At 44.6% G+C, this 26,016-nt stretch overlaps 1 protein-coding gene across 2 annotated transcripts in view; it reads right to left on the bottom strand.

Moving 5' to 3' along the window:
• Positions 1 to 26,016, bottom strand: part of gpsm1.L (G-protein signaling modulator 1 L homeolog) — a 67,549-nt gene that overhangs the window by 15,885 nt on the left and 25,648 nt on the right. For both annotated transcript variants that reach the window (XM_018228983.2, XM_018228982.2), the window contains 10 exons: positions 22,619 to 22,840; positions 21,960 to 22,095; positions 21,369 to 21,511; positions 20,351 to 20,474; positions 19,732 to 19,847; positions 18,791 to 18,946; positions 16,602 to 16,710; positions 14,143 to 14,248; positions 3,760 to 3,830; positions 3,454 to 3,576 (listed from right to left, as the gene is read on the bottom strand). In XM_018228983.2, coding sequence (XP_018084472.1) covers positions 3,454 to 3,576; positions 3,760 to 3,830; positions 14,143 to 14,248; positions 16,602 to 16,710; positions 18,791 to 18,946; positions 19,732 to 19,847; positions 20,351 to 20,474; positions 21,369 to 21,511; positions 21,960 to 22,095; positions 22,619 to 22,840 — 1,306 coding nt within the window. The remainder of the gene's footprint in view (positions 1 to 3,453; positions 3,577 to 3,759; positions 3,831 to 14,142; positions 14,249 to 16,601; positions 16,711 to 18,790; positions 18,947 to 19,731; positions 19,848 to 20,350; positions 20,475 to 21,368; positions 21,512 to 21,959; positions 22,096 to 22,618; positions 22,841 to 26,016) is intronic.

Here is a 26,016-nt window from a genome sequence, read left to right as displayed (position 1 = left end):
TGTTACCCCAATGTTTCTATATATCTGTAACCTTGTTATGAGCTAAGGGGCCCAGTCTGAAGGTCAGTTAGGGGGAGATTTGGGGTGGGTGATTATTTGTACCCTGGGTACCCCTGGAACTATAGCAGGGTGACTGTTACCCCAATGTTTCTATATATGTGTAACCTTTTTATGAGCTAAGGGGGCCCAGCCTTGAAGGTCAGTTAGGGGGAGATTTGGGGTGAGTGTTTATTTGTACCCTGGGTACCCCTGGAACTATAGCAGGGTGACTGTTACCCCAATGTTTCTATATATCTGTAACCTTGTTATGAGCTAAGGGGGCCCAGCCTGAAGGTCAGTTAGGGGGAGATTTGGGGTGAGTGCTTATTTGTACCCTGGGTACCCCTGGAACTATAGCAGGGTGACACCCCAATGTTTCTATATATCTGTAACCTTGTTATGAGCTAAGGGGGCCCAGTCTGAAGGTCAGTTAGGGGGAGATTTGGGGTGAGTGCTTATTTGTACCCTGGGTACCCCTGGAACTATAGCAGGGTGACACCCCAATGTTTCTATATATCTGTAACCTTGTTATGAGCTAAGGGGGCCCAGTCTGAAGGTCAGTTAGGGGGAGATTTGGGGTGAGTGCTTATTTGTACCCTGGGTACCCCTGGAACTATAGCAGGGTGACACCCCAATGTTTCTATATATCTGTAACCTTGTTATGAGCTAAGGGGGCCCAGTCTGAAGGCCAGTTAGGGGGAGATTTGGGGTGAGTGTTTATTTGTACCCTGGGTACCCCTGGAACTATAGCAGGGTGACACCCCAATGTTTCTATATATCTGTAACCTTGTTATGAGCTAAGGGGGCCCAGTCTGAAGGTCAGTTAGGGGGAGATTTGGGGTGAGTGATTATTTGTACCCTGGGTACCCCTGGAACTATAGCAGGGTGACACCCCAATGTTTCTATATATCTGTAACCTTGTTATGAGCTAAGGGGGCCCAGTCTGAAGGTCAGTTAGGGGGAGATTTGGGGTGAGTGTTTATTTGTACCCTGGGTACCTCTGGAACTATAGCAGGGTGACACCCCAATGTTTCTATATATCTGTAACCTTGTTATGAGCTAAGGGGGCCCAGTCTGAAGGTCAGTTAGGGGGAGATTTGGGGTGAGTGTTTATTTGTGCCCTGGGTACCCCTGGAACTATAGCAGGGTGACTGTTACCCCAATGTTTCTATATATCTGTAACCTTGTTATGAGCTAAGGGGCCCAGTCTGAAGGTCAGTTAGGGGGAGATTTGGGGTGGGTGATTATTTGTACCCTGGGTACCCCTGGAACTATAGCAGGGTGACTGTTACCCCAATGTTTCTATATATGTGTAACCTTTTATGAGCTAAGGGGGCCCAGCCTTGAAGGTCAGTTAGGGGGAGATTTGGGGTGAGTGTTTATTTGTACCCTGGGTACCCTGGAACTATAGCAGGGTGACTGTTACCCCAATGTTTCTATATATCTGTAACCTTGTTATGAGCTAAGGGGGCCCAGCCTGAAGGTCAGTTAGGGGGAGATTTGGGGTGAGTGCTTATTTGTACCCTGGGTACCCCTGGAACTATAGCAGGGTGACACCCCAATGTTTCTATATATCTGTAACCTTGTTATGAGCTAAGGGGGCCCAGTCTGAAGGTCAGTTAGGGGGAGATTTGGGGTGAGTGCTTATTTGTACCCTGGGTACCCCTGGAACTATAGCAGGGTGACACCCCAATGTTTCTATATATCTGTAACCTTGTTATGAGCTAAGGGGGCCCAGTCTGAAGGTCAGTTAGGGGGAGATTTGGGGTGAGTGCTTATTTGTACCCTGGGTACCCCTGGAACTATAGCAGGGTGACACCCCAATGTTTCTATATATCTGTAACCTTGTTATGAGCTAAGGGGGCCCAGTCTGAAGGCCAGTTAGGGGGAGATTTGGGGTGAGTGTTTATTTGTACCCTGGGTACCCCTGGAACTATAGCAGGGTGACACCCCAATGTTTCTATATATCTGTAACCTTGTTATGAGCTAAGGGGGCCCAGTCTGAAGGTCAGTTAGGGGGAGATTTGGGGTGAGTGATTATTTGTACCCTGGGTACCCCTGGAACTATAGCAGGGTGACACCCCAATGTTTCTATATATCTGTAACCTTGTTATGAGCTAAGGGGGCCCAGTCTGATGGTCAGTTCGGGGAGATTTGGGGTTAATGCTTATTTGTGCCCTGGGTACCTCTGGAACTATAGCAGGGTGACACCCCAATGTTTCTATATATCTGTAACCTTGTTATGAGCTAAGGGGCCCAGTCTGAAGGTCAGTTAGGGGGAGATTTGGGGTGAGTGTTTATTTGTACCCTGGGTACCTCTGGAACTATAGCAGGGTGACACCCCAATGTTTCTATATATCTGTAACCTTGTTATGAGCTAAGGGGCCCAGTCTGAAGGTCAGTTAGGGGGAGATTTGGGGTGAGTGTTTATTTGTGCCCTGGGTACCCCTGGAACTATAGCAGGGTGACACCCCAATGTTTCTATATATCTGTAACCTTGTTATGAGCTAAGGGGGCCCAGTCTGAAGGTCAGTTAGGGGGAGATTTGGGGTGAGTGTTTATTTGTACCCTGGGTACCTCTGGAACTATAGCAGGGTGACACCCCAATGTTTCTATATATCTGTAACCTTGTTATGAGCTAAGGGGGCCCAGTCTGAAGGTCAGTTAGGGAGAGATTTGGGGTGAGTGCTTATTTGTGCCCTGGGTACCCCTGGAACTATAGCAGGGTGACTGTTACCCCAATGTCTCTATATATCTACCAAGCCTATAGAGTTAACACACTCATGTCCAGCTCTCTGTGTTAGTGTCCGTTCTGTTCCCACAATAAAGGTGGCGCTGGTGTTAGAGGGGTGTGTGGGTAATGGAATGAGTGAAGCTGTCAATAAGTATTTAAATTGGGAAATTACAAGGAAACCCATAAAATGTCAGCAGGGAGAAACGTGGAACGGTATTTATTTCCCCTTGGTTGCCGTGGATACAAGGCTGGTATATATCACAACAGGGGGATAGCAGTGTGAAGGGATTTAACCAACAGCCGAGCAGATGTGTTAATGGAAAAGCCAATCACAAACCTCTATTCTTTCCTGTGGAACTACTAATCCCAACATCTAACAATGGGGAGACTGTGGTCAGTGAGCAGCTAAGGAGACAATGGAATCCTACGCAAGAGTGAAACGGCCAAATAAGACTTTTATAGGGGCTACAGGAGAGCGGGTGTAACATTATAAAGACATTACCAGCTGCTGGGGAAACGTGATTCTCATTAGCCCAGAAATGGGTTTCAGTAGCCCACCTCTCACATTTACTCATCTCATAGGCCCCTTTAATAAAACACTGCTCTGTGGTTGCTAGGAGTACAGACCATAGTAACGAGGCAATGCATTTCAGTGTAAATAAGAATTCTTTTTTTTTTACCAAGGGGGGCATCTGTAGCCGGACGTCATTGGTATCAAGAGTAGGAACCTCCTGTGCATTTGCCTCCATGGAAACGTGATGGTTGCGGTAGTTTTTGCTCCGGCTGAAATCTCCATTTTGCTCCTTTGGAACATAAAATATTTATTAGTTACAGAAATATCAGGGCTATAAAGCCTATGTAACAAGCTGTTCCGACTCCTTATCAGTCAGAGAGGTGGGCAGGTAAATGGAGCTTGGAGTAGTGACCCCCGTTATATTCTTCATTACACCCCTATCCCTGCATTTCCCAGAATTCCCTGGGCTCACCTTGTCGGAGGGGAATGGGATGAACTCCAGGCTGTCCATGCTGTGGCGCTGGAACCTCTTGGGTCTGGCACCTGAATATAATGCAAAGGGCAAAAGATCATACAATTAACCCATTAGCTGCCATTCACTGTGACAACTGCCCAACCCTGGAAGAACTGCATATCAATTCTATAGGCACCTCCAGACTATGCCCAGGCTCATGCCCGTATTGACTACCAGCGGAAGGGTGGGGGGCTCACATGCAGGGACCCCTGCTTCTTGCTGTGCCTCCAGACAGACGTCAGCAGAAATCTAAACAGGTATAGGACCTGTTATCCAGAATGCTCGGGACCTGGGGTTTTCCAGATAACTGATCTTTTCCCTAATTTGGATCTTCACTAGAAAATCATATAAACATGAAATAAAGCCAATAGGCTGGTTTTGCTTCCAATAAGGATTAATTATATCTGAGTTGGGATCAAGTACAAGCGACTGTTTTATTATTACAGGTATGGGACCTGTTAACCAGAATGCTCAGGACCAGGGGATTTCTGGAGAATGGTTCTTTCTGTAATTTGGATCTTCACACCTTAAGTCTACTAGAAAATCATATAAACATGAAATAAAGCCAATAGGCTAGTTTTGCTTCCAATAAGGATTAATTAGATCTTAGTTGGGATCAAGTACAAGCGACTTATTATTACACAGAAAAAGGATATTTCTTAGAAAAAAAATTGGATTAGATTATAATGGAGTCTATGGGAGACGGCCTTTGCGTAATTCAGAGCTTTCTGGATAATGTGTTTCCGGATAACTGATCCCATACCTGTGTATATACAGTATTTGCTTGCTTTGAGCTTTTTCCTTGTTTTTCTATTCCTATAACCCAAATTTGATGTCATTTTTGCTTTTACAATGTGCAGGTATGGGACCCGTTATCCAGAATGCTTGGCACCTGGGGTTCCAGATAATGGATCGGTCTATAATTTTATCTTCATACCTTAAGTCTACTAGAAAATAATAATAATATAAACCTGAAATAAACCCAATAGGCTGGTTTTGCTCACAATTAGGGATGCACCGAAACCACTATTTGAGATTCGGCCTAATCCCTGAATCTTTTGTGAAAGATTCGGCCGAATAACGAACCATACCAAATCCTAATTTGCATATGCAAATTAGGGACGGGAAAGGAAAAAGTGTTAACATTTTTTTCACTTCCTTGTTTTTGTGTAGAAAAGTAGATTTCCATCCCCGCCCCTAATTTACATATGCAAATTAGGATTCGGATTCAGTTCAGCCAGACAAGGATTCAGCCGAATCTGAATCCTGCTGGAATAGGCCGAATCCTGGATTCAGTACATCCCTACTAACAATAAGGATTAATTATAACTCGGGATCAAGTACAAGCGACTGTTTTATCATTACACAGAAAAAGGAAATTGTTTTTAAAAATCTGGATTATTTGGATAAAATTGAGTCTATGGGAGACGGCCTTTCCATAATTCTGATCTTTTTGGAAAACATAGTAGTAAGTTAGGTTGAAAAAAGACACACGTCCATCAAGTTCAATCTTAAAGTTTTTTTTTTTTAACCTGCCTAACTGCCAGTTGTTTCCAGATAACGGGTCCATACCAGTATACAATGCCAAGCCACTCAGTGCCCTAGAATAACTGGCATATAGTAAGAATTGTGCCCCCGGCTGGCACTCTACTCTGAGCACAATGGTGCCCGAGGAAAATAAACCCTTAGGGTATCAATGTGTCACACGTATGGGGTTATTACAATCCAAAAAGCTAATTTTCGGAAAACTACTCCGACCAAGTCCACATGGGTTACCAACTCTTATTTATCAATACACTTTCTGAAAATTTCCTGTGTAGGGGAAAAAAAATAAAATAAATAAAAAAAAGATTTTTTTTTGATTTTTGCCTGAAAAACCACAATATCTTCGGATTTTTGCACATAACCAAGCGCAGATCAGGATATCTCCCAGACTTCTCCCATTGACCTCGGCAGGTCTGAGATGCCAGAGTATCAGATTAAGAGTTATTCATCCTCGGGGTATAATAAATCTAGAAAAATTCCAGTTTATATTTCTTCCACTATATTATCCACTATTTTTTCTTATAGTAAAAAAACAGAGTTTTTGGCATTTGGATAAATACATAACCCCGTAATGTAGGATTAGAAGATAAACGTCCCATAATTGTACATTTTGTTATAAAAAGACTGAATTGTTACTCACAGCTTCCCCGATAATTCTAAACTCTTGCCGAATGATTCCACAAAATATTCACTAAAGATTCAGTAAATATATTGAGGGGGGGGAGCGAAACCCCAGTTTGAAGCCCACGATGAGCCGTCAGATACAATCACCCACTTTCCTGTTCGGCTACTGAGTCGCATCTCCTGCTAAAATGCGCCTGGTGCAGCCCCCCCCTCTATAAAGTATTTATGGGCCTATTTGCCGAGCTCAGAGCAGAGTGATGGAAAATCTCTGGGGCATTTCTAAATGCTCTCTCTGTCTCTAAACTTCACTCGGATCCCTGAAAACTTTCTCCGAGAATTTGGCCAGGACCCCAGGAGCCGATCTGCTGTTCCAGGGGGCGGATCCCTCCAAATGACGTTCTAAATCAGGAAAATGATGGTTTCCCTGCAGAAATGACAGTTGGAATGGGACACTAATTAGCTGCTAAAATACCCGAGCTGGATGGCAGCAAATTCTGACTCACAGTTTGCTAGAAAATCAAGTTATTGAGCAGAGGAAAGTTGTCTTACAACTGCGAATATCTTGAAAACTAGAAGAATAATTAAAGGAGGGCAAAGGACATAAGTTTGGAGGCAAAGCTTCACCCCCCCTGCACTTACACCTTTATCTTTAGCCCAATAAACACTGGATTTCGTGTAATAGATTAAAAGTTACACAGAGATTCCAGCAGGGAGTCAGTAAATCCGTAGAGGACGGGCACTTTGATTTCCAGAGCCATTAGTGAGCCCCCCCCATGCCGACACTAATTACAGACAGGTCTCCCGTGGTAATGGATTCCCATATCCAGAGATGCCGAGTGTTTCACAAAGAGGCCGTTAAACCCCCCCCCCCCTTTGGTCCAGACAAAGGGGAAACTCACCAGGTCACTAAATGATCTGCCCCGGTTACATTAAAAGATTCTCTGTGGGTGGGAAGCTTCCCCTTCTCTTATGAAATATCCCCGTTCTATATGCACTGCTGCCTCCGACTCCACATACAGTACAAATAGCCATTGGATTCAGAACCTTTTTTCCCCATTCTTTGAGAAGGAACCACCCTAAATACTTACTAGTAAGAAGGAATGGCTGGTATTTCTGGAGAACACCATCTTTGATGGCACCATTGGCGAGATATTGCAATGGGGATGGATCAAGAGACTGGTGGAGAGACTGGTCCGCTCTGTCCTAATCCCCCAAAACGGTTGGAGCACAAATGGCTCATGAATCACTAATGCCACAACATCTCCTGAGCAGTAGACTAGTCAATTGGCTGAAAATAGTCGTTCAATGCCGTTCAATATGAACACAGCTCTATGGGGCCCACCAGGAGGTTCCCCGGTATCTCAGCAGACCAGTCCGACCCTACTCTACTGGTATAATAGGAGCTATCCTAAAAAGCAAAAAGTTGGAGTGTTCAGAAGGTTTCTATTGGTGGGATGAAAGTCCAAGTCAAACGGATACTGCAGCCGCTCTAATTATTAGTCATGGGCTGGAGACATTTGGAGGGACACATACAAATTAATAAACTATACGGTGACATTAAGAAGCCAAGGATAGAGCTGAAATCAGTGAATAAATCAATGTACAGACATGATGGCTCGGACCTTCTGCCGGGGATCTCACTCGCGGGTTTTTGTTTGGATCAGTCGTTACAGAGACTCGGATTTTTTGTATTCATTCTGGTTATTACAGATACAGACAGTGTGAATAAGAATGAATAAGATCAGGGAAGAGATGTGATAGACAAGTGCAGGCGATTGGCTGCTTGTAACTGAATTACTATCTGCCCAACATCTCACCGACTCCATGTTCCCACCTCATTCCTCCTGTAACAGAAGATAACGTTTCTATTTCAGAGACCAGTAATATTCCAATATAAAGTCTGATCTCACAGAGGAACTTAAGAGTTTAAGAAAGGTGGGAAAATATTTTAGCTCTGACTCAAGTGATAATGACATTGAACCTGTAAGAACATCACCCGTTTGTCACTTCCATTTATTATTAGAATTATTTTAGACTTGCGTAGGAATTGATATTTTGTGATTCACTGTATGAACATTTCAGCAACTTAACAACCCAACGTTGGATTCCCCCAATAAAATCCAGGGAGGGGGTCGCTGCCGTCAGTCTGTATCTGCATTTCCATGATGTAGAGTTTAGAGCCAATATCAAGCACTGAGCAGAGATCAAGATCTGAGATCTAACGAGTCATGTCAGGGATAAGTGCCAGGAACGGTGCCAACTCTGAGTTCTCCAATAACCCGCCACCTACACAACCTCAGTCCCGTCATACAGTCGTACTGCACAATATGGGCTCTGGCTCTCTACCCCGACGTACTCTATATATTCTCTATATATCTCCTGTCCTTAGGAGGGGTCACAGCCCCTCAGTACACTCCCACCCCCCTCAGCGGGTACATTCTGCCACGCTCTGCCAATACAGTGCTCATAGTTCCTGCCTGTGTCTGGCACCTACCAATAAACTCGATCACCCGTGATTGATTCCTAGTATCCATGCAAGTGTCACCCCTCTATCACCCCTGAATGATCCCCTGTATCCGTGCAAGTGTCACGTTAATGATTCCCTGTATCCGTGTAGGTGTCACCCTGGGTGCTGGGAGGGTTAAGGCTGTGTGTGCCAGGGGCTGGTAGGCTGCCACCATGGAGCCCAGTGATTTTCCACTCGTATTGGCCGTGTGTGAGTGAATTGCCAGTGATTATACAGACACAGCAAATGAGCCAATCTTCCCATCTCCAACTCTATTCTCCCTCAGCCCCTTCATTTGTCTTATTCTCCCAGTGTCACCCTTCACCCCCACTCACTTTCTCCCACCACCGCTTCTATTCCTGGCCAGAACATGATTCTTTTCTGCTTTAGTTGCCTTTCCCCCCACCCCCCAATTCAAATGATGGCCCTGTTTTGGCTAATTCCCCTCTCACTGCTTCGGAGATTTTTGTTCATTAAAGGGGAAGTTCACCTAAAAATGTATAAGTATAAGTAGGAAATATTGAAGGGACAGACTAGGCACAAGAACAGATCTGACCCCGATAACCTTCGCCCCCAGCTCCATTTATATAAAACACACACAAAACATAAGGGGCTTTGGCCCATTCAGCATTTCCCCGTCTCTATAGCACAATTATAGCTCAATCTGTCTCACCCCCCCCCCCAGGCAGCAGTGCAACTACAGGTAAGTACATGAAGCTTCCAGTTCAACATATCCCTATTTAAAGGCCCCACAATGCAGAACTGCCCGTGTTGCTTTCAATGAAATATGCCATTCCTCATCGATCCCCTAATGGAATCACTCCAAAAGACAATCGAAAAATGGCTTAAGCTCCCTCCATCATTAATTGGCAGAATAAACTTGTTCAAAATGAAATACCTTCTTCTATCTATTCAGAAAATCACCAGTATGGCTCCCAGCTTCCTTTTTTAAATTACTTAAAATACAATTAAACAAACTCTACTGGTCTCCAGGGGCAACTAGGGTTAAATACAAAGCCCTAACATCCTCATTAAAAGATGGCGGACTAGAAGCCCCGGATATGCTGGAATACTTCATAGCAGCCCAATTAACACCTTTGAGGTGGTGGTAATTCCCAACGCCTGAAGACACTTTTAGAAGCAAAAATAATGGGGTCACTTGAAGGCTTATGCAACCTGATCTATAGGAAGGCTTCATTCTCTACCAATCTCATCCCAATGATTAAAAATGTGGTTAAAGCATGGCAGCTAAGCTGCAAGAGTTGGAAATGATACCCAGGCCCTATCCCCCCCATTATATGAATCTGTCCCAGCTTCTCACAGTACCAGATCCTCACCTCTGGGCACAATATCATGTGAAATATATAGGGGATTTATATTCGGACAATATCCTCTCTTCCTTTCAGCAAGTCAAGGACAAGTTTGGCATATCAAATGGAATGCTCTTCCGCTACGTACAACTGAGACACGCCCTTACTCAACAACTTCAGTCCAACACCCCTAGGATTGGGACTTCCCGGCTAGAAGATTTATTACGTAAGGAACACCTTACAAAGCCATTATCAGCGATATATACTTTACTACAAACCAGTTACCAAACCACAAAGCAGGAAATGCTGCAGAAATGGATTATTAACATTCCGGATCTTACAATGGAAATATATCTCACCCCCCTAATAAGATCCAGAGACCGACTTATCCACTATAATACCTACACCGTGCCTGTTATACACCCCACACTCTACATAAAATGAACCCGGCATTCCCGGACAAGTGCAACAGATTCAAAAATGCAGATTTTTACCATTATGGTTTGGGATTGCGCCTAAATTCATCACTTCTGGACAGAAGTTGCTAATTACTTAAGTGTGTAATAAGGTCTCCAGAGAAAACGAATAAATTCCTCTTTATTCTTCCATCCCCTTTACCAGACTAGTTGCCCATCTCTCTGCACTGTGGCCCATCTATAAAGAGGCAACTTTGAGTCACTGGCACGTTCATAGGTTTAGTAGCAACTGGCGGGCGCTGCCTAGATTGGCACAGTCTGTTATCCACAAAATTCGCCAAATCTTTTTCAGTTAAAGTGACCCCAACACAAGTAGTTGGCAGAACCTTGTGCCTTATCTGCCCCCAGTTGAATCAAATCACTGATAAGGGCAACTGGCCAGTCAGTACAGAGACATTACTTGCCAAACGCACATTTAAAAGCACCAGGCCCAGGATAGCCCACGCTGCTCCAACCATTTGATTCACCCCCCACTCTGAAGAGTCACATTCTACTCCTCCAAATACGGAGACGATGAAAAGCACAGTTCAATCTGGAGGGCAAGTGCCATGGGAATGAAATAAGTCCTTGAGTTCCAATGCCCCATGTGGCTCTGAGCTTTGTTCAGAGTCGAGACTTGCCGTGAATGATTCTATCAATGACACCTCACTGGAGACAGAGGGGAAGCCGTTAAGAATGCCATGCTTGCCTTTCAGAGCGGTCTCAGTAGCCGGGTTAGTTAGGTAGATGTTTCACATCCTAAAACTGATGGAAATAGCCCAAAACCTTAAATCTTAAAGCCGGGCAACCAATACTGTTACTGCCTGAGGCCGGGAGCACTAATGCCAACCAAACCAGTGACTTTGGCTTTACAATGAACGCGGATTCTATTATCCCTCCAAATCCAGAGCCTGTGCCCCCCCCCACAATGTAGTTTAACCACAACTCTCAATACGTCTCAATAACTAGGAGGCTTCAGAATCCCCCCTTTGTTCAAGAGATCCCCAAAAGAGATCATACAAAATGGCTTTAGAATATATAATTGTGGGGCTCTGTACACATTTAGGGTAATGACCCAATTTCATCCCCCAATTGACTTGCACTGTATTTTCTTAAAGGGCACCTGCTATCACCTGCCAAGTGCTTTTACCCCCCTAATGTAATAAAAATCACTAAGTTTGCCCAGGAGCAGTAACCAGTGGCAACGAATATAGTGTCTGCTTTTTAACAGGGGTCAGTAAATGCTACCTGTCAATTGGTTGCTATGGGTTACAGCCCCAGGCAAACTTAATGCCTTTTATTACATAACCTCATTAGACTATTACAAGTCATTAGAGAGCATCTTTGATGATTGTTTTGGGGCTGCTGAAAAACAAGCACTGTGTGCCATTACCCAATGAGCTGGGAAGTTACTCGGGGCTAGGATTACCGGCCTAGCCGGTAAAACACCTGCCAAGGCCGGGGCCTGGTATTGCAAATTACCGGTAATTTGTAATACCCCTGAGAAAAAAACTTGGCCTTCGGTGGAAATTTACCTTTTCTTCATCCTCTCGGCATTGCGCGATGTGGCCAGCCCCTTCTTGCAGCAGGATCCCTCAGCTCCACCCCTTTTTGTGGCACGCTCCCTCAGCTCCACCCCTTTTTGTGGCACGCTCCCTCGGCTCCACCCCTTTTTGCAGCATGATCCACCGCTTTAGTTCCCGCCCCCACCACAGCCCGGTAAGTTTTTTTTTTTTAAAAAAAGGTGGCAACCCTACTCGGGGCAAACCCACAGCAGCCAATTGCACTGCACCAACAAACTGCTGATTGGTTGCCATAGGTCACTGGATCAGACCTGTGTTACTACATAATGTAAACCCCCCTCTGATGAAGCACTCAATGGTGCGAAACGCGTCAGGAGGGTGTGGCCTACATGAGGTATGGAGACGGGGTGAGACCCTGCCATGTGGTATGTAATGAATGAATTGATCCCAATTTTGTAATGAATTGGTGAATTTGCACAATTAAAGTTAACGTGCATTTTTTGTTTCAGATTTAGCGCGTAGTGCTGTGGAACCTAAGCACTGTGCTCACTTTATATATATATATATATATATATATATATATATATATATATATATATATATATATATATATATATATATATATATATATATATATATATATATATATATATAATGATATTCACAGTTTTACACAGCTCTTATAATGAATGTGACTAAATGATCAGCAGGTGACGCAGTTTCAGATTTAAATGAGTTAAAAAGGCAAACAGTTGCCCACTATTAAGTTACACAAATGACTCACAGATTAGTAGCCGGACATGCAGTTTTAGGAGGCACTTGCTCTGCCCAATGAGAGCAGTGCTCTAATGCAGGTAAATATACAGATAAGAGGGGGGGGCAGTTACCTCTATTCCCAGCTTTGGATACGCAGTACCACTCTAATGTCCCACCTCTCATTCACAGCAAGTTGGGCTGAACTATAAATGAAGCGACTTGTCCAGGGCTTGGGCTTCCTGCACTGTAGTCACGGGCCGCTGCTGGCCAGCACACTGAGAGCTTCTGTTTACCAGCGGACCTTGGAAACCCAATCAATGGCACCTCTGATGAATGAGGTCATTATAGGGGAGAAAGGAGCCATTAACCATTTCTAGTCACACACCATCCAACTGGGATGGACTGGAACCAGTCACATTAAATCCCCACTGCTGTGTCCCCCCCAGGGGTCATGAGCATCCCCCATTCTAATCTACTGTAACAACCCTGTATGATTATGAAACATTATTAGTGGAAACGCGGTCAGGAAGCCAGGAAACATTTCCACTGAGCTCAGTAAACAGAGGAAGATCCAGGTGAACTTTAAAGGGGAACTTTTACTGCAGTTTACTGGTAGCAGAAGCAACTGGTTGTATCAGGAGAAAATTACACAAGTGACTTGTCATGTAGTGCGGTAGCATCATACCTAGTGGTCCCTGGAAAGCAAACGTCTCTTGGATTTGCCCCACAAGCTGGGCCAGTAGCCACGAGACCTGGTGTAAGTACCAGCAGGTGAAAGGTGTTGCTTATTTACATACCTGCCTCCAGTGAGGACAGGTTAGGGTCCAGTCCAGGTCAACATATAGGAGAACCCCAAAAGCAGTGATCCCCAACCAGTAGCTCATGAGTCCTTTGGATGTTGCTCCCAGTGGCCTCAAAGCAGGAGCTTATTTTTGAATTTTCAGACTTGGAGGCAAGTTTTGGTTGTATAAAAAACAGTTTTACTGCCAGAGTCTCAATGTAGGTTGACAATCCACATAGGGGCTACCAAATGGCCAATCACAGCACTTATTTGGCACCCCAAGAACATTTTTCATGCATGTGTTTCTCACCAACTCCTTTTACTTTTGAATGATGCTCACCGTAGAGTCCTGCAGCGGGTCAGGGTACCCGCGGGTTACCCGCAAAAACCTGCGGTACGCTGTGGGTAGAAGTTCGGGGTGTGGGTATAGACGCAGGTCTTAATAGCGATTTTTACTCCTTTAATCCTTCTGATAACGCCTACTTCCGATGATGTCACTTCCGGTTTACAATGACCGCACATCCTGATTCTTGATGGTCAGCGGGTCCGGGTTGCGGATAAGGTACTTGTGGGTCGGGTCGCTGTAAGAATGCGGGTTGCAGGTTGTGGGTACAGGTTGGGTAAAGGTTCCAAAAAAAAGCTTGGGGAACGCTACCCAAGAGGATGGGGAATGGACACTCTCCGATGGTTGCCCTACTCCATTACACCAAAGAAAAACCTCATCCCCCAAACATATTCCACCCCATAGATCCCTTGCTCCACCTTGGATAAGTGTCTCCATGCACACAACACCGTTCCGTAAGACACAGTAGGGTGCAAGCCGAGAGATGACTCCACCTACCTTGAGCCTCATATAGCGGAGAAGAGTCTCCATCGTGGATGCAGAGGGCCGACTGCAGCTGCGTTACGTTCATTCGCGCCGTTAGTTCGCCATTCTTGTCCCCAATCTGTGATCACAAAGGATACAATGAGTATTGTTTTGTTACCATGGCTTTATACAGTTATTAGCTCCTGTAACAGAGCAACGGGTTAATAACGAAGGGCCACAAACAAAAGAGCCCTCGCCCCTTTCTCAGGGAAAAGTCCTTGGAACTCAAACAAACCAGAGGGAACTTGCCAAGCGGCACAAGGATTTTATCTAAGCGGGGGTGTAAATACGGTTACACTGTACTAGATCCAATAGCTGCACCCACATTCCATTCACTTATTATCATACACATTGCTTTTTGTCTCCAGCTTGGCCCCTGCCCAGTTATAAAAGTTAAGGTTGTGCCAGACATTTCTGTACCATGCTGGGAGCACTGCCCATTGGCTGCAACATTGCAGGTGAGTGATTGGGCCTGTGGTTCCAATGTTACTGGCTCGGCTCTGTTTTCCAGTGGGGGTTGGGCAGGTAATACATGTAGTGCACCTTCCCATGGCCATAACAATACGATTAATTAGCATTTACTTACTGTATCTGCTGCTACTAGCCACATCCAGCAGCTCTGGACTGGGACTCAAAATAGGCCCTGGCATTTCAGATACACAGAGGCCCAAACACCCCCCAATAGTGACTGTCTTTGACAACTTACTGCAGCCCCTCTGGCATTTGCCACAACTCTCACATTGCCAGTCCAGGCCCAGTAACAGCAGGTATATTAGTTGCCCTTGCCACATGGGCTTGTTATCAGGCGGCGGTGCCCCTGCAAGCAGAATGAACAGCAGAATACAGCAGTATTTAGCAACCATTGAGCATGCATGGAGCAGGCAGGAAGCATGCATGGAGCAGGTATGGAGCATGTATGTAGTTGGCATGGAGTATGCAATAGGCATAGAGTATGTATGTAGTAGGCATGGAGTATGTATGTAGTAGGCATAGAGTATGTATGTAGTAGGCATAGAGTATGTATGTAGTAGGCATAGAGTATGTATGTAGTAGGCATAGAGTATGTATGTAGTAGGCATGGAGTATGTATGTAGTAGGCATAGAGCATGTATGTAGCAGGCATGGAGTACAGTAGTAGGCATCCCACTGCAGTAGCGAATGGCTGTGTGCACACCCCCCACTGTGACAATTTGTGCAACAAAAGCAAAAATAAACCACACGTTCAGTTTTTCCTCTTCACTCTCTGACTCAGCAAAGGGACTAGAATTTAATTTTAATCTGCAGAATCCAGATCCCCATAGAGATTAGGGCCACTAGATCAATGGCTTAAACATGCCGAAATGAGGTTAATGAGCATGAGAACCAGCGAGCAGGGAAAACAACAGGATTAGCGCCAGCTCAGGATGTTCAAGGGCAAGTTAACACTTCTGCATGTGATAATTTAACTTTCAGTATGATTTAGAGAATGATATTCTGAGACAATTTGCAATTGGTCTTCATTTTTTTTATTTGGGGTTTTTGACTTATTTAGCGTTTATTCAGCAGCTCTCCAGTTAGCCATTGGAGCCATCTGGTTGCTAGGGTCCAAGTTACCCTAGCAACCATGCACTGATTTGAATAAGAGACTGGAATAAGAATAGGAGAGGCCTGAATAGAAAGAGGAGTAATAAAAAGTAGCAATAACAATACATTTATAGTCTTAGAGAACATTTGTTTTTTAGATGGGGTCAGTGATCCCCACTGAAAAGCTGGAAAGTGTCAGAAGAAAAAAAGTCAAATAATACTAAAACTGAACTAAAATTAGCCATTCTTTAACATACAAAAAAGTTAAGGTGAATCGCCCCTTTAAAGGTGCCACACACCACCCGGAACTCCAAGCCCATCCTGTTTTCACTGTTCACCTCCAACATTTTGGATTTCATTGGCCAATCCCCCCATAAGAACTCCCCCATTAAAACACATTTACTATTGCTGAGTTGCACTTTATCTGTGGCTTTATTTACAGCTTTATGTCTTTATTTACGGCTTTATTTGTGCTTTATTTACGTCTATTTACGGCTTAATTCAAGTCTTTATGTATGGCATTTACAGCTTTATTTGTGACTTTATTTAGGTCTTTATTTATGTCTATTTACGTCTATAATTGTGGCTTTATTTATGGCGCAACATAACCGAGGAGAATGGCAGTGGGTGCTAAGGTCACGCTAGATTTAAAGCAACGCGCTGTTGTTTAGGGAGAGGTAGAAGGTTCATATCATGTTCCATATTTAAAGGATTTAGAGAGTTCATTAAGGGATATACAGCGCTTATCCTTGAGGTTAGAGACTCAACAAATGGATTGTGTGAGATTTTGGCAAGTCGTTGTTTTGCATTGTTGCTTTCCCATAATAGATAAACCCAAGGCCTTAATGCAAGACCAATTGCAGCCTTACCTCCTGCGATATCTCCAGGTGTTTCCCAGCGTAGCCCAGAGCTTTCTCATGGTTCCCTAATGATACATAAGCGTTCCCCAAACTCCACGCAGCCCGACCTTCACCCACCCTGCCAGGGCAAGAGACACAAGAGCAACATCATCACTTCTATGTCCTTATTAGAACAACATTTAATAGGCAAAGGGTGAACATTTCATTTACGTTACGTGCTACATCTGCTTTCCACCTCCTCCCCATTCATTTTTTACTTTTAAGAATAAATTAACTAGTTGAGTCCGAGGGATAATAAATAGGTGGGAGGTGATTGTTTTCTTTTTTTATTATTTTCCTTTGATAGTTAATATAATATAGTAATGACTTGTTGTCAGGAATTATTATTTTCTTTTCTTTGTGTATAACGAATGTTGTTTGCATAAAAGTAATACGTTACCTACCCCCCTTTTTCTCCGGTTATCCCTTCTCATACTTTTTGTAAAATATGGTTAAAGAAATACCCTACTGTAGTGAGGTGGGAAAGTGAAGAGCTTAGAGCAGAGGTCTTCAGATTCTACCCTTTAGTTAATTATTTGGGTACTTCACGGTGGTGCAACCCCATTGTTTGGTAACAACTAGAGTAGTACCATTTTTTATTTGCCCCGAGTGAATTTGTCTTACAGTTGGTTGCTGCTCCCTGCCTGGGGTAGAGCAGGTTAAGACAAACTGAGTAAGAAAGTCTCACTCCACTTATTTACTCTGAGAGTAGGTATCCCTTAGGCCAGGGGTCCGCAACCTTTTTTACCCGTGAGCAACATTCAAATATAAAGAGTTGGAGAGCAACACAGGCATGCATGCAAAAAGTTCCTGAGGATGCCAAATATGGACTGTGATTGGCAATTGGTAGCCCCTTTATGGTCTGCTAGCCTACAGGAGGCTCTGTTTTGCAGTACACATGGTTTTCATGCAATTAAAGCTGGACTTCAAGTCAGGAATTCAAAATTAATCACCTGCTTTGAGGCCACTGGGAGCAACATCCAACGTATTGGTGACAAACATGTTACTCACGAGCAGGACCGCCATCAGAAATCACAGGGCCCCATACAACAAAATTTCCTGGGCCCCCTGGGCTGCGCCCACTGCAAGCCCCATCTACATGTCCGCCTTCCCCACCACACAGGTCCGCCCCCCCATCATACAGTAAAAAAACTAAAAAATATTGGTGGCTAAGGTTCCGACATGTTAATAAAAAGATATTGGTGGTCAGGGCCCCCCATAAAAAAACATTTGTGGCCAGGGCCCCCCCATTAAAAAATATTGGTGGTTAGGACCCCACATGAGAAAAAAAATTGGTGGCCAGGGCCCTCCCCCCCACACATAAGAAAATTGGTGGCCAGGGCCCCTTAAACGTCCATGCCTTCCCGAAGTCAGCAGATCTCATAAAGATGGGGTACCCGGCTAATCAAGTAAGTATGGCATGGCGGGGCCCCCCCTTACCCTCGGGGGTAAGGGGGGCCCCCTACAACTCTCCCCCCTGTCCCCCCCTGATGGCTGCCCTGCTCACGAGCCACTGGTTGGGGATCACTGCCTTATGTCAATTACTCCCTTATTCTAATTACTCTGTGTGTAAGTATTTCTCGTGTAAGTATTTCTCATGCAGCATCATTCATTGTTATAATTAATTTCCTCGTTTATATTAATATGCCAAAAACGTCCCCTTTAACTTAAAGGTTTCATCTACAGACGCTTCTGTCCAGCTTTAGAAACAGCCAATGTATTGCTACAGCCTTTCACCTTCCAGCTGCAAAAACACCTCACTCTCTGTTAGTCCCAGACAGACAGGAGGATCAGTCAGTTGCAGCGTATGATAGTATTTTACTGCCCCACCTGGAACTGCACTAACACACAGACCACATGCCCAGAGCTTTATATGCCTCCGTTACGGCAATGTTTTGCTTTGATTCAACAGGGAGGTGTATGGCCCTAACAGTGCCGGAGCTGAACTATGTCTTATATTGTCTCGGGGCTCCATCTAGTGGCCTTGTGTTTAATGTACAGATATATGATCTACTGTGCCAGGGCTTGGGATCCGGACCCCATTAGTTAGATCATTTATCACTAGGGTGGCAGCATGGGTTATGAGAATTCCTTATGAACGTTCTGGACTCCAGAAATCCCTGGAATGAGTGAATGGAAGTCGCGCAGCCCCAGCTCACCTGTCCCCCAGTTCCTGCGCTATGGAGAGGTGCTTGAGATGGAACTCTATAGCCCGCACATAGTCTTGCAGCAGTGTGTAAGTGTTTCCCAGACTATAACAAGCCTGGGCCTCCACCGCCTGGTCTTTCAGCTGCCGGGAGAGCTGCAGGGTCCTCCTGAAGAAAGAGAAAATTGTGGATTAATATAAAAACCAGTTTAATGCATATTTCATGGCTCTGCTTGTTATTTCCATGGATCTACCCCCTAAATAAAGAGGCACTACTAGGTCACATGACTTTATAGGGTCTTCAGCAGAACGCTAACTTCCTATAGGCAGGAATGGAGCATTGTCACAACATCCCATGAACATGTGCTGAAGACTGGGGGTGCCCCACGAATGCCCAGATCTTTGTACATCCCCAAAAATAAGGTGATAGTGGAACCCCCAGTGTGCGGCCAGAAAATGAATGTTACGCTGAGGCTCATGGGAAATGTCTGTGGCTGAAAAGCCTGCGGGTGGCACTTTCCATTGGCAGACACCAAGGTCACAAGGTGCTCGAAATAGAACAGTGAGACCACTGCATTTACTGTCCGGAAATCCAGATGAATTAAAGCTGCTAAGTAATAGAGGAAGGACAGGGCACACCTTAATGAACTCCGATAGCGGAAGGATATTACTAACCCAGACTTACAGCAACAATCTCAGTCTAGGAGATTTTTAGAAGGTGGGTAACTATAGTGCCAAGAAACTGGACACTACTGAAACACAAAATTCATCTCAACACATAACCCCTGCAGCCATTGGCTGCCATACTGTCCATGCCACCTTGCTTCCTATGCACAACTACTCTCGAGGGGGTACCCAAAGCACTAGTGTTCTGCATAGCTGGAAGTGGAGCTAATGCTGGTACCACTGGGCTTTATAAGAGGTCAATAATCTGGTGCCGACGCCATGACTTACTTGTAATACTCTGCCGATACATCGAACTTCCCGAGGAATATGTGAGCATTGCCCAAGTTGCTGTACGCTCTCCTCTCTGCCGCCTTGTCTCCAAACTCCTTGGCTATAGCCAGTCTCTGTACAAGGGAGACAACCGTTATTTTAACAAAAATCCCCCAAAATATCCATTATATCTTGATTGGCAAGGAAACAGGAGGATCTTTGCCCAAGTGGTGGATTTAATGAGGCTTTCCTGGGCCACCAGTCCTAACACTCAGGGGTCCCTTGCCTATGATTAAGTGTCCTTGGGGGACACGAAACGCGTCGGGCTTTTATCTTTTATACATAATGTAAAATAAAGACTTTTTATACTAGTAAAAATTTGGGCTCCTGGATTCTAATGACTGATTTTGGTGTTCCGGAGTGGTGCCTGCACGATATTCAAGTTAGGTGTGTCCCTTGCAGACTAGTCCAGAGAGGACACTACCCACAACCCACCAGTCCTTAGCCAAAAGGATTAGGTATCTGACCAAGTCCCAATCTGATATTAGAAGGGGAGACCTTTTTATTGACCCGTGTAGTAGCAGCTTTAGCAAATATGGCACTAGTCTCATGACACCTTAACTATGAGTTTACTTACCTCTTTATGAAAGGCAATGGCCTCGCTGAAGTTGCCAAGGAGGTAGTGGGTATTACCAAGGTTCCCATACGCCCGACCTTGGGCTGCCCTGTCCCCCAATTCTTTTACCAGTGCCAAATTCCGCCTTTAATGAAAAAGCACCCCACGTTAGCAAGCCACAACTTAAATCCAATGGGCTCTATATCAGCTTCATGAGGACAGACTGCAGCGGAGACACATATACCTTCATTTGCATTTTGTGCTTAGAGATGGGGTAGATACTGCACATGAGAGATGTGATAGGATAGCTACTAACATCTAATGTAGCTATGGGACCTGCCCCTCAATCCCTACATTGGGTGTAATGATGTCACTGCATGATACACAACTGTGACATCACTGAACAGGTAACTATACCTATTATTGGGGGAGTCTATATCGCTAGCCGCAATGAGCAAGAGTTACAGGGACTTGCCCCAGTTCCCAGGGAAACAATAAATAGCCGTATATTTAAGATATATGTCCCATGACTCAAAATCAGTTTAATATCCAAAATGTATTCAAATGTACTAAAAATGGTACATAGTGACCCCATATGGCCCACCTTACGTGTTTCATACCATCCGGAACCACTAACCTGATACCACTAATCATAAATCAGCATTGTATTAATCATAGAATTTAATGGAGAAATCAACCAAAAAAACCCTACCTCCTAAGCTGGGTAGGGTTTTTTTTACTTTAGGGTTGAAATCTCCTTTAAAACCAGGGGGACCCCACCCATTCCTACTTAAAACCAATCAATGAGGTTGGCCCAACCTCTACATAACGTTTAAATTACGCCTTTGCGGGGTACTAGAAGCATTTCCTATAACCTGTAGGATGGTAAACGTGTTTGTGAATGAAAAATCCAAAATACCTGTCTTCTCCCCAAAAGACTCATGGGGTCACCTACTCTAACTCCTAAACCTTACCCTTTCTATTCCTTGAGGCTGTGGAATCAGCTCAGGTTTGTGGCCTGCAGAAGTGAAACACTTACTGGTAATACTCTGTGGCTTTTTCTAGAGTCTCCTTGACTTCTTCAGACAGATCTCCGGGTATCTGGGGCATATTCCAGCTTAACTGCTTCCCCCTGGCATGGAACACATTGCCGGCATTATACAAAGCTCGCGCCTCACCCACCTGAATGGAGAGAGTGTATTTTAAACATTACCAGATCTATTCGTTGCATCTAAAAAGCATCAGTGAAGCTGAAGCAATCGTGGCCTTAGTTTTTTTTAGTAACAAAGATTGTCAGCAGTTGCCCACTAGGGGTCAGAGTCACTTAGTTATCCAATTTTTATTTGCACGTTGACTGTTACTCTCTATGAATTGCAGGCTTGCAGCTGATTTCTCTGCTCCAGAACAAAGTTAAGTGGCGTCCCTATGAATACTGTGCTGCCCGTGTTCACAAGAGGTGGAGGGGGGTGTCAAGTAGGCTTCCAACCCTATCAGGGTACAACAATGCTGGCCCCATAGATCGCATTTATGAAGCCTCAGCAAGGTGTCAACTGTTTTTGTGCTCCACAGGTTCCACCACGAGGCTCAGGTACTTGAGCTTCTGCATCGGAACAAACATTTCTGGACTTACCCTGTCTCCTTGCTCTAGAGAAATATCCAAGTGCCTCTGACAGCAAGCGATAGCCTCGTCGTACTGGCCCAAGATTTTAAGGGTATTACACAAGTTCCCGCTTGCCTTGGCTTCTCCAATATGGTCTCCGATGGATCTGCAATGTAATAAAAAGCAACGTGAGTGTGTGTTCTGGGGCCACACAGGGAGGATTGAGGATCATCTGTTCTCTGCACCAACCTGTTAGTTGGTTTAAGTCAAGCTGCCCACACTAATGACTCAGGACAGGCCAATAGTCGCTCTCCTTTGGCACCACCTAGATATAAAATAGACTCTGGCTACCAATTATGGACACTGGATCCCCCCCCCAAATAACTACGTCAACATGAAAGCAGCAATAGACAACCGATCAAAGCCCAAATTAAGCCATAGGGCAGATTTGGGCCCATTTGTCCTCATGGAAACCCATCAGTAAAGTCGCCCATGGAGCCCTGACCACCAGACGTGGGTCTGTAATTGGAAAAGCCAGAAGACCACGGCTTTAAGTTACATGATTAACCCTACTGGAATAGGATAGGAGCATATTATGGATTTCATAACTACTGTATCCAGCTGTAAAGCATCCCAGCTCTTTAAAGCAATGACAGGTCAGAAGAGACTTTAATTACTTAGACACTTACCTTGCCAAAGTCAGGTCATGTTTGTGATATTCCAGAGCTTTAGAGAACTCTTTCAGGTAGAAGTAAGCATTGCCGAGCTGACTGTAGATGGCACTAAGCGTCTTCAAGTCTTCCGTTCCGACCTGCACAGCGGCTTCGAAGAAAACAGTTCCAGTTTTGAAATCGCCAGCCTTGCACAGATGTTCCCCTTCTAATGCTAGCTCCAAGCAGGAGGCCTCCATCCTGGCAACCAGAACGGTCAGTTAGGAGGACATTAACATTGGCAATTGGTGGCACAGTGACATCAATAATCAAGATTAGTAGCCAAACCCCAATAGCAGCTCAGCAGTTCCTCACTTAACATATTTGTTCTCCAGGGCAATATGGAAGCTTGAGCACCAACCTAAACTCAGAAGATAATGTTATCTTCAGGATCAAAGAAAGTCATTGAAACAGGATAAAAACCTTAAATGTGGAAAGCCTGGCCCTTACAGGTGTCTGCAAAAAGATCTACAAAAATGTCTGGTCCATTCAGGTCTCCAAGAATGTCAGTCATAGTCCGAACATTTTTGGGTTCCAAATCTTGGTACTTTTTGGTTCAGAGGAGAGCCAGAATGCACGAGATCTGAGAAACACTGGTTCCACCTCTCCTTTCTATCTCAGAATGACCCTGGAAAAGCAGTTGGACTAACAGTGGTTCCTTTACAGGCGCTCTCAGGAAATGCCTCCCAAATCTACGTAACAAGTCATTTTTAGCAAGTCGGATCACACAATACGCCCACCCCAACCCTGAATGCGGCCTTCACAACCTCACACTGAGCTGCTGTCAGATCAACCGACTCACACTAGACGTCAGGAGGTCTGTACTTAGTATACTTGGACCTGAAGCTCCGGCCCTATTGCCCCTAACAATATATAATTAGCACCTCTGTCCTTTAAAGAATATAGAGATGAATGGCTTGCACTTTAGACTTTCTACACTGGATCAGTTACTGGAATCAAGTTAAAAAGCAGCCCAAAATCTTTTCCCCATCACTCCCTCATTGTACTGACAATTCCCAGAAGCATCAGGGCAGTTAAAGCAGCAAAGGGAGGGGCAGCTGCATATGGGGGGCAGGGGTCCCCAGCTAGTAGGATAGTGTTATACTGAATGATTGGCCCCAACAAGCAAGGAAGGTGCTGGGTATAAATCCGATGTATGGCATATCCATGCTACTGAATGTGGTATTTAATTGGCTGTTAAAAGTCTCTGCACTGCTGGTTCAGACTGCTGAAACAATATAGCAGTAGCCAGCTGATTAAGAAAAGCAACTTCTGCTACATTGTTGCAGTCAGAAGCAGAGACTATAAAGGGATACAATGCGGAGACTTTAGAAACCGACTTTTGTGATCAATCCAGCCAAACCGTTTAATGTCGTAATAACCAAGATCTGGAGCACCCGTGTGTATGCGTGTACTGCTGTGCAATAAAAGAATGTTACACATCCCAGAAATGAGGGGCTCTTTTCTGAGTTGCCATGGTAACTGAACTAGCACTAGAAGCAGCAAAATCCCATTCCGTGTTTATTTGTCCTTGAATTGAAGGGCTGCGCCGCTGCTTTCCTGGACTTTCCCTTTCTGGAACTGCAAGTCCCCAATTTTAGTGCAAGTCTGGCCCCGACCCCATGACATGCCTATTAGAAAGGTTTGGTCATCCGGAACAGTGTTAAAAAACAAAACATTGAAAAACTAAAAATATACAATTTGTATGACTTGTGCATGGCCCGGGGCTAAATAGAATTCACCATGTATCTTATTGTTATGCTATACATCAGATTTATACCCAGCACCTTCCTTGCTTGTTGGGGCTAATCATTCAGTATAACACTATCCTACTAACTGGGGGACCCCTGCCCCCCAATATCTCATTCCCAACCCATGAGGATAAATACATATGCAGTTACCCCTCCCATTGCGGCTATAACTGCTCCGGTGCTTCTGGGAAGGTTCCCATTAGATGTCGAGACTTAGTTGCTGGGAGTTGCTTCCATTCAGCCACCAGAGCATTAGTGAGATTGGGCACTGATGTTGGGGATCAGGCTCACAGTCGGGGTTCCAATTTATTTAACAGGGGTTCAGTTGGGTTCAACAAGAACTGGCTGAATAGCATGGATATAGGGGCACAGCCAGCAGTAGTGTACCCCCCTAATGTAACAGGCACATAATCTGCCGGGATTGGGCAAACTACAAGCCTGGCACTACATACTGTATGGGGCAGTTACAGGGAAAACAATCAAATAAATGAAGGGAATGCGTGATGTATTTTATACTGAAAGGCTTTAAAAGGGGCGTGATTCATGGTTTGTCAAAGGGGCAGGACTTGTGGTTAGGGGGCAGGGTTTGGGCCAATCACATTTACTAGGGCCATTTAATTTTGGTGTCCACCACCCAGAGAGCAGTATATGGGGCCCCATGATTATTGATGGGTGGCACTGATGAAGGGTAGTGATCACCATGAATAAAGAAATACAATTCCAGTATCCATGGCTTAGGCACAGTCAAATAGACACCTGCTGAGACTGGAGGAAAGGAGATTTCACCATCAACACAGGACGAGCTTCTATACTGTCCCAGCCCTGAGCTTGTGGAACTTACTACCCTGTTTAATTAAAATTGCTGGAATCTGGGGGGGGGGGGGTAAAGGGCATGTGAATTGTTAAATTAAATGAAAATCAACAGTTATCTGTTCCAGATATTCCTCTAATTTGGGGTATTCTTGGACAAACTGCAACTGGTTTCATGTTTGTTATTGGTTAATCAGGGTCCTTGAGTGACAGGCAGATCAGAGAGGATGTGAAAATAAGATTAGTAGCCAAAATTTGCCCTTTTGGGCGAGCGACCGAGGTACCCCTGGGAGACACAATAGCATTAGGAGAGAAGGAAATTGCTAAGTGACACAATAATAAACACTGCCAGTTCTAAACTGTCAGATTTGCTTTCACTATCAATCCAGCCTTTCATTTTGTACAATGGAACCATTTATTCCCCCCCTCCCGAATCTCCCTGCACTTCACTCTGGGTCGGCCCTTGGCATTTAGGAGAGAAATATGTCGGAATGTGCAGCTTGAAGCCAGATTATACAGTCAAACCTGTTATTCTATATGCTGTATACATATCTATGGCAATAAGGTATGTTGGGGCTCCTTTATTACAGGGGGGAAGCACATAGTAACATGTTTATAGCATTCTGGGCTGTAGAATTAGAAGGAGCCAAATTTTGGAGAGAAGATATTAAGGGACTCTAGGAAGCAGCTCTATAAATCAACCGTGTTCCTATCCACTTTTGGCATTAAAGGAGAACTAAAGTGTAACTAAAGAAGTAGGTAGAAATGTTGTACATAATGTTTTGTGCTTCTGTACCAGCCCAAGGCAACCACAGC

This window comes from Xenopus laevis, chromosome 8L, assembly GCF_017654675.1.
Source record: "Xenopus laevis strain J_2021 chromosome 8L, Xenopus_laevis_v10.1, whole genome shotgun sequence".
NCBI lineage: Eukaryota > Metazoa > Chordata > Amphibia > Anura > Pipidae > Xenopus > Xenopus laevis.
Note: the sequence above shows the minus strand (reverse complement) of the source record. Positions and strands in the feature narration are given on the sequence as shown.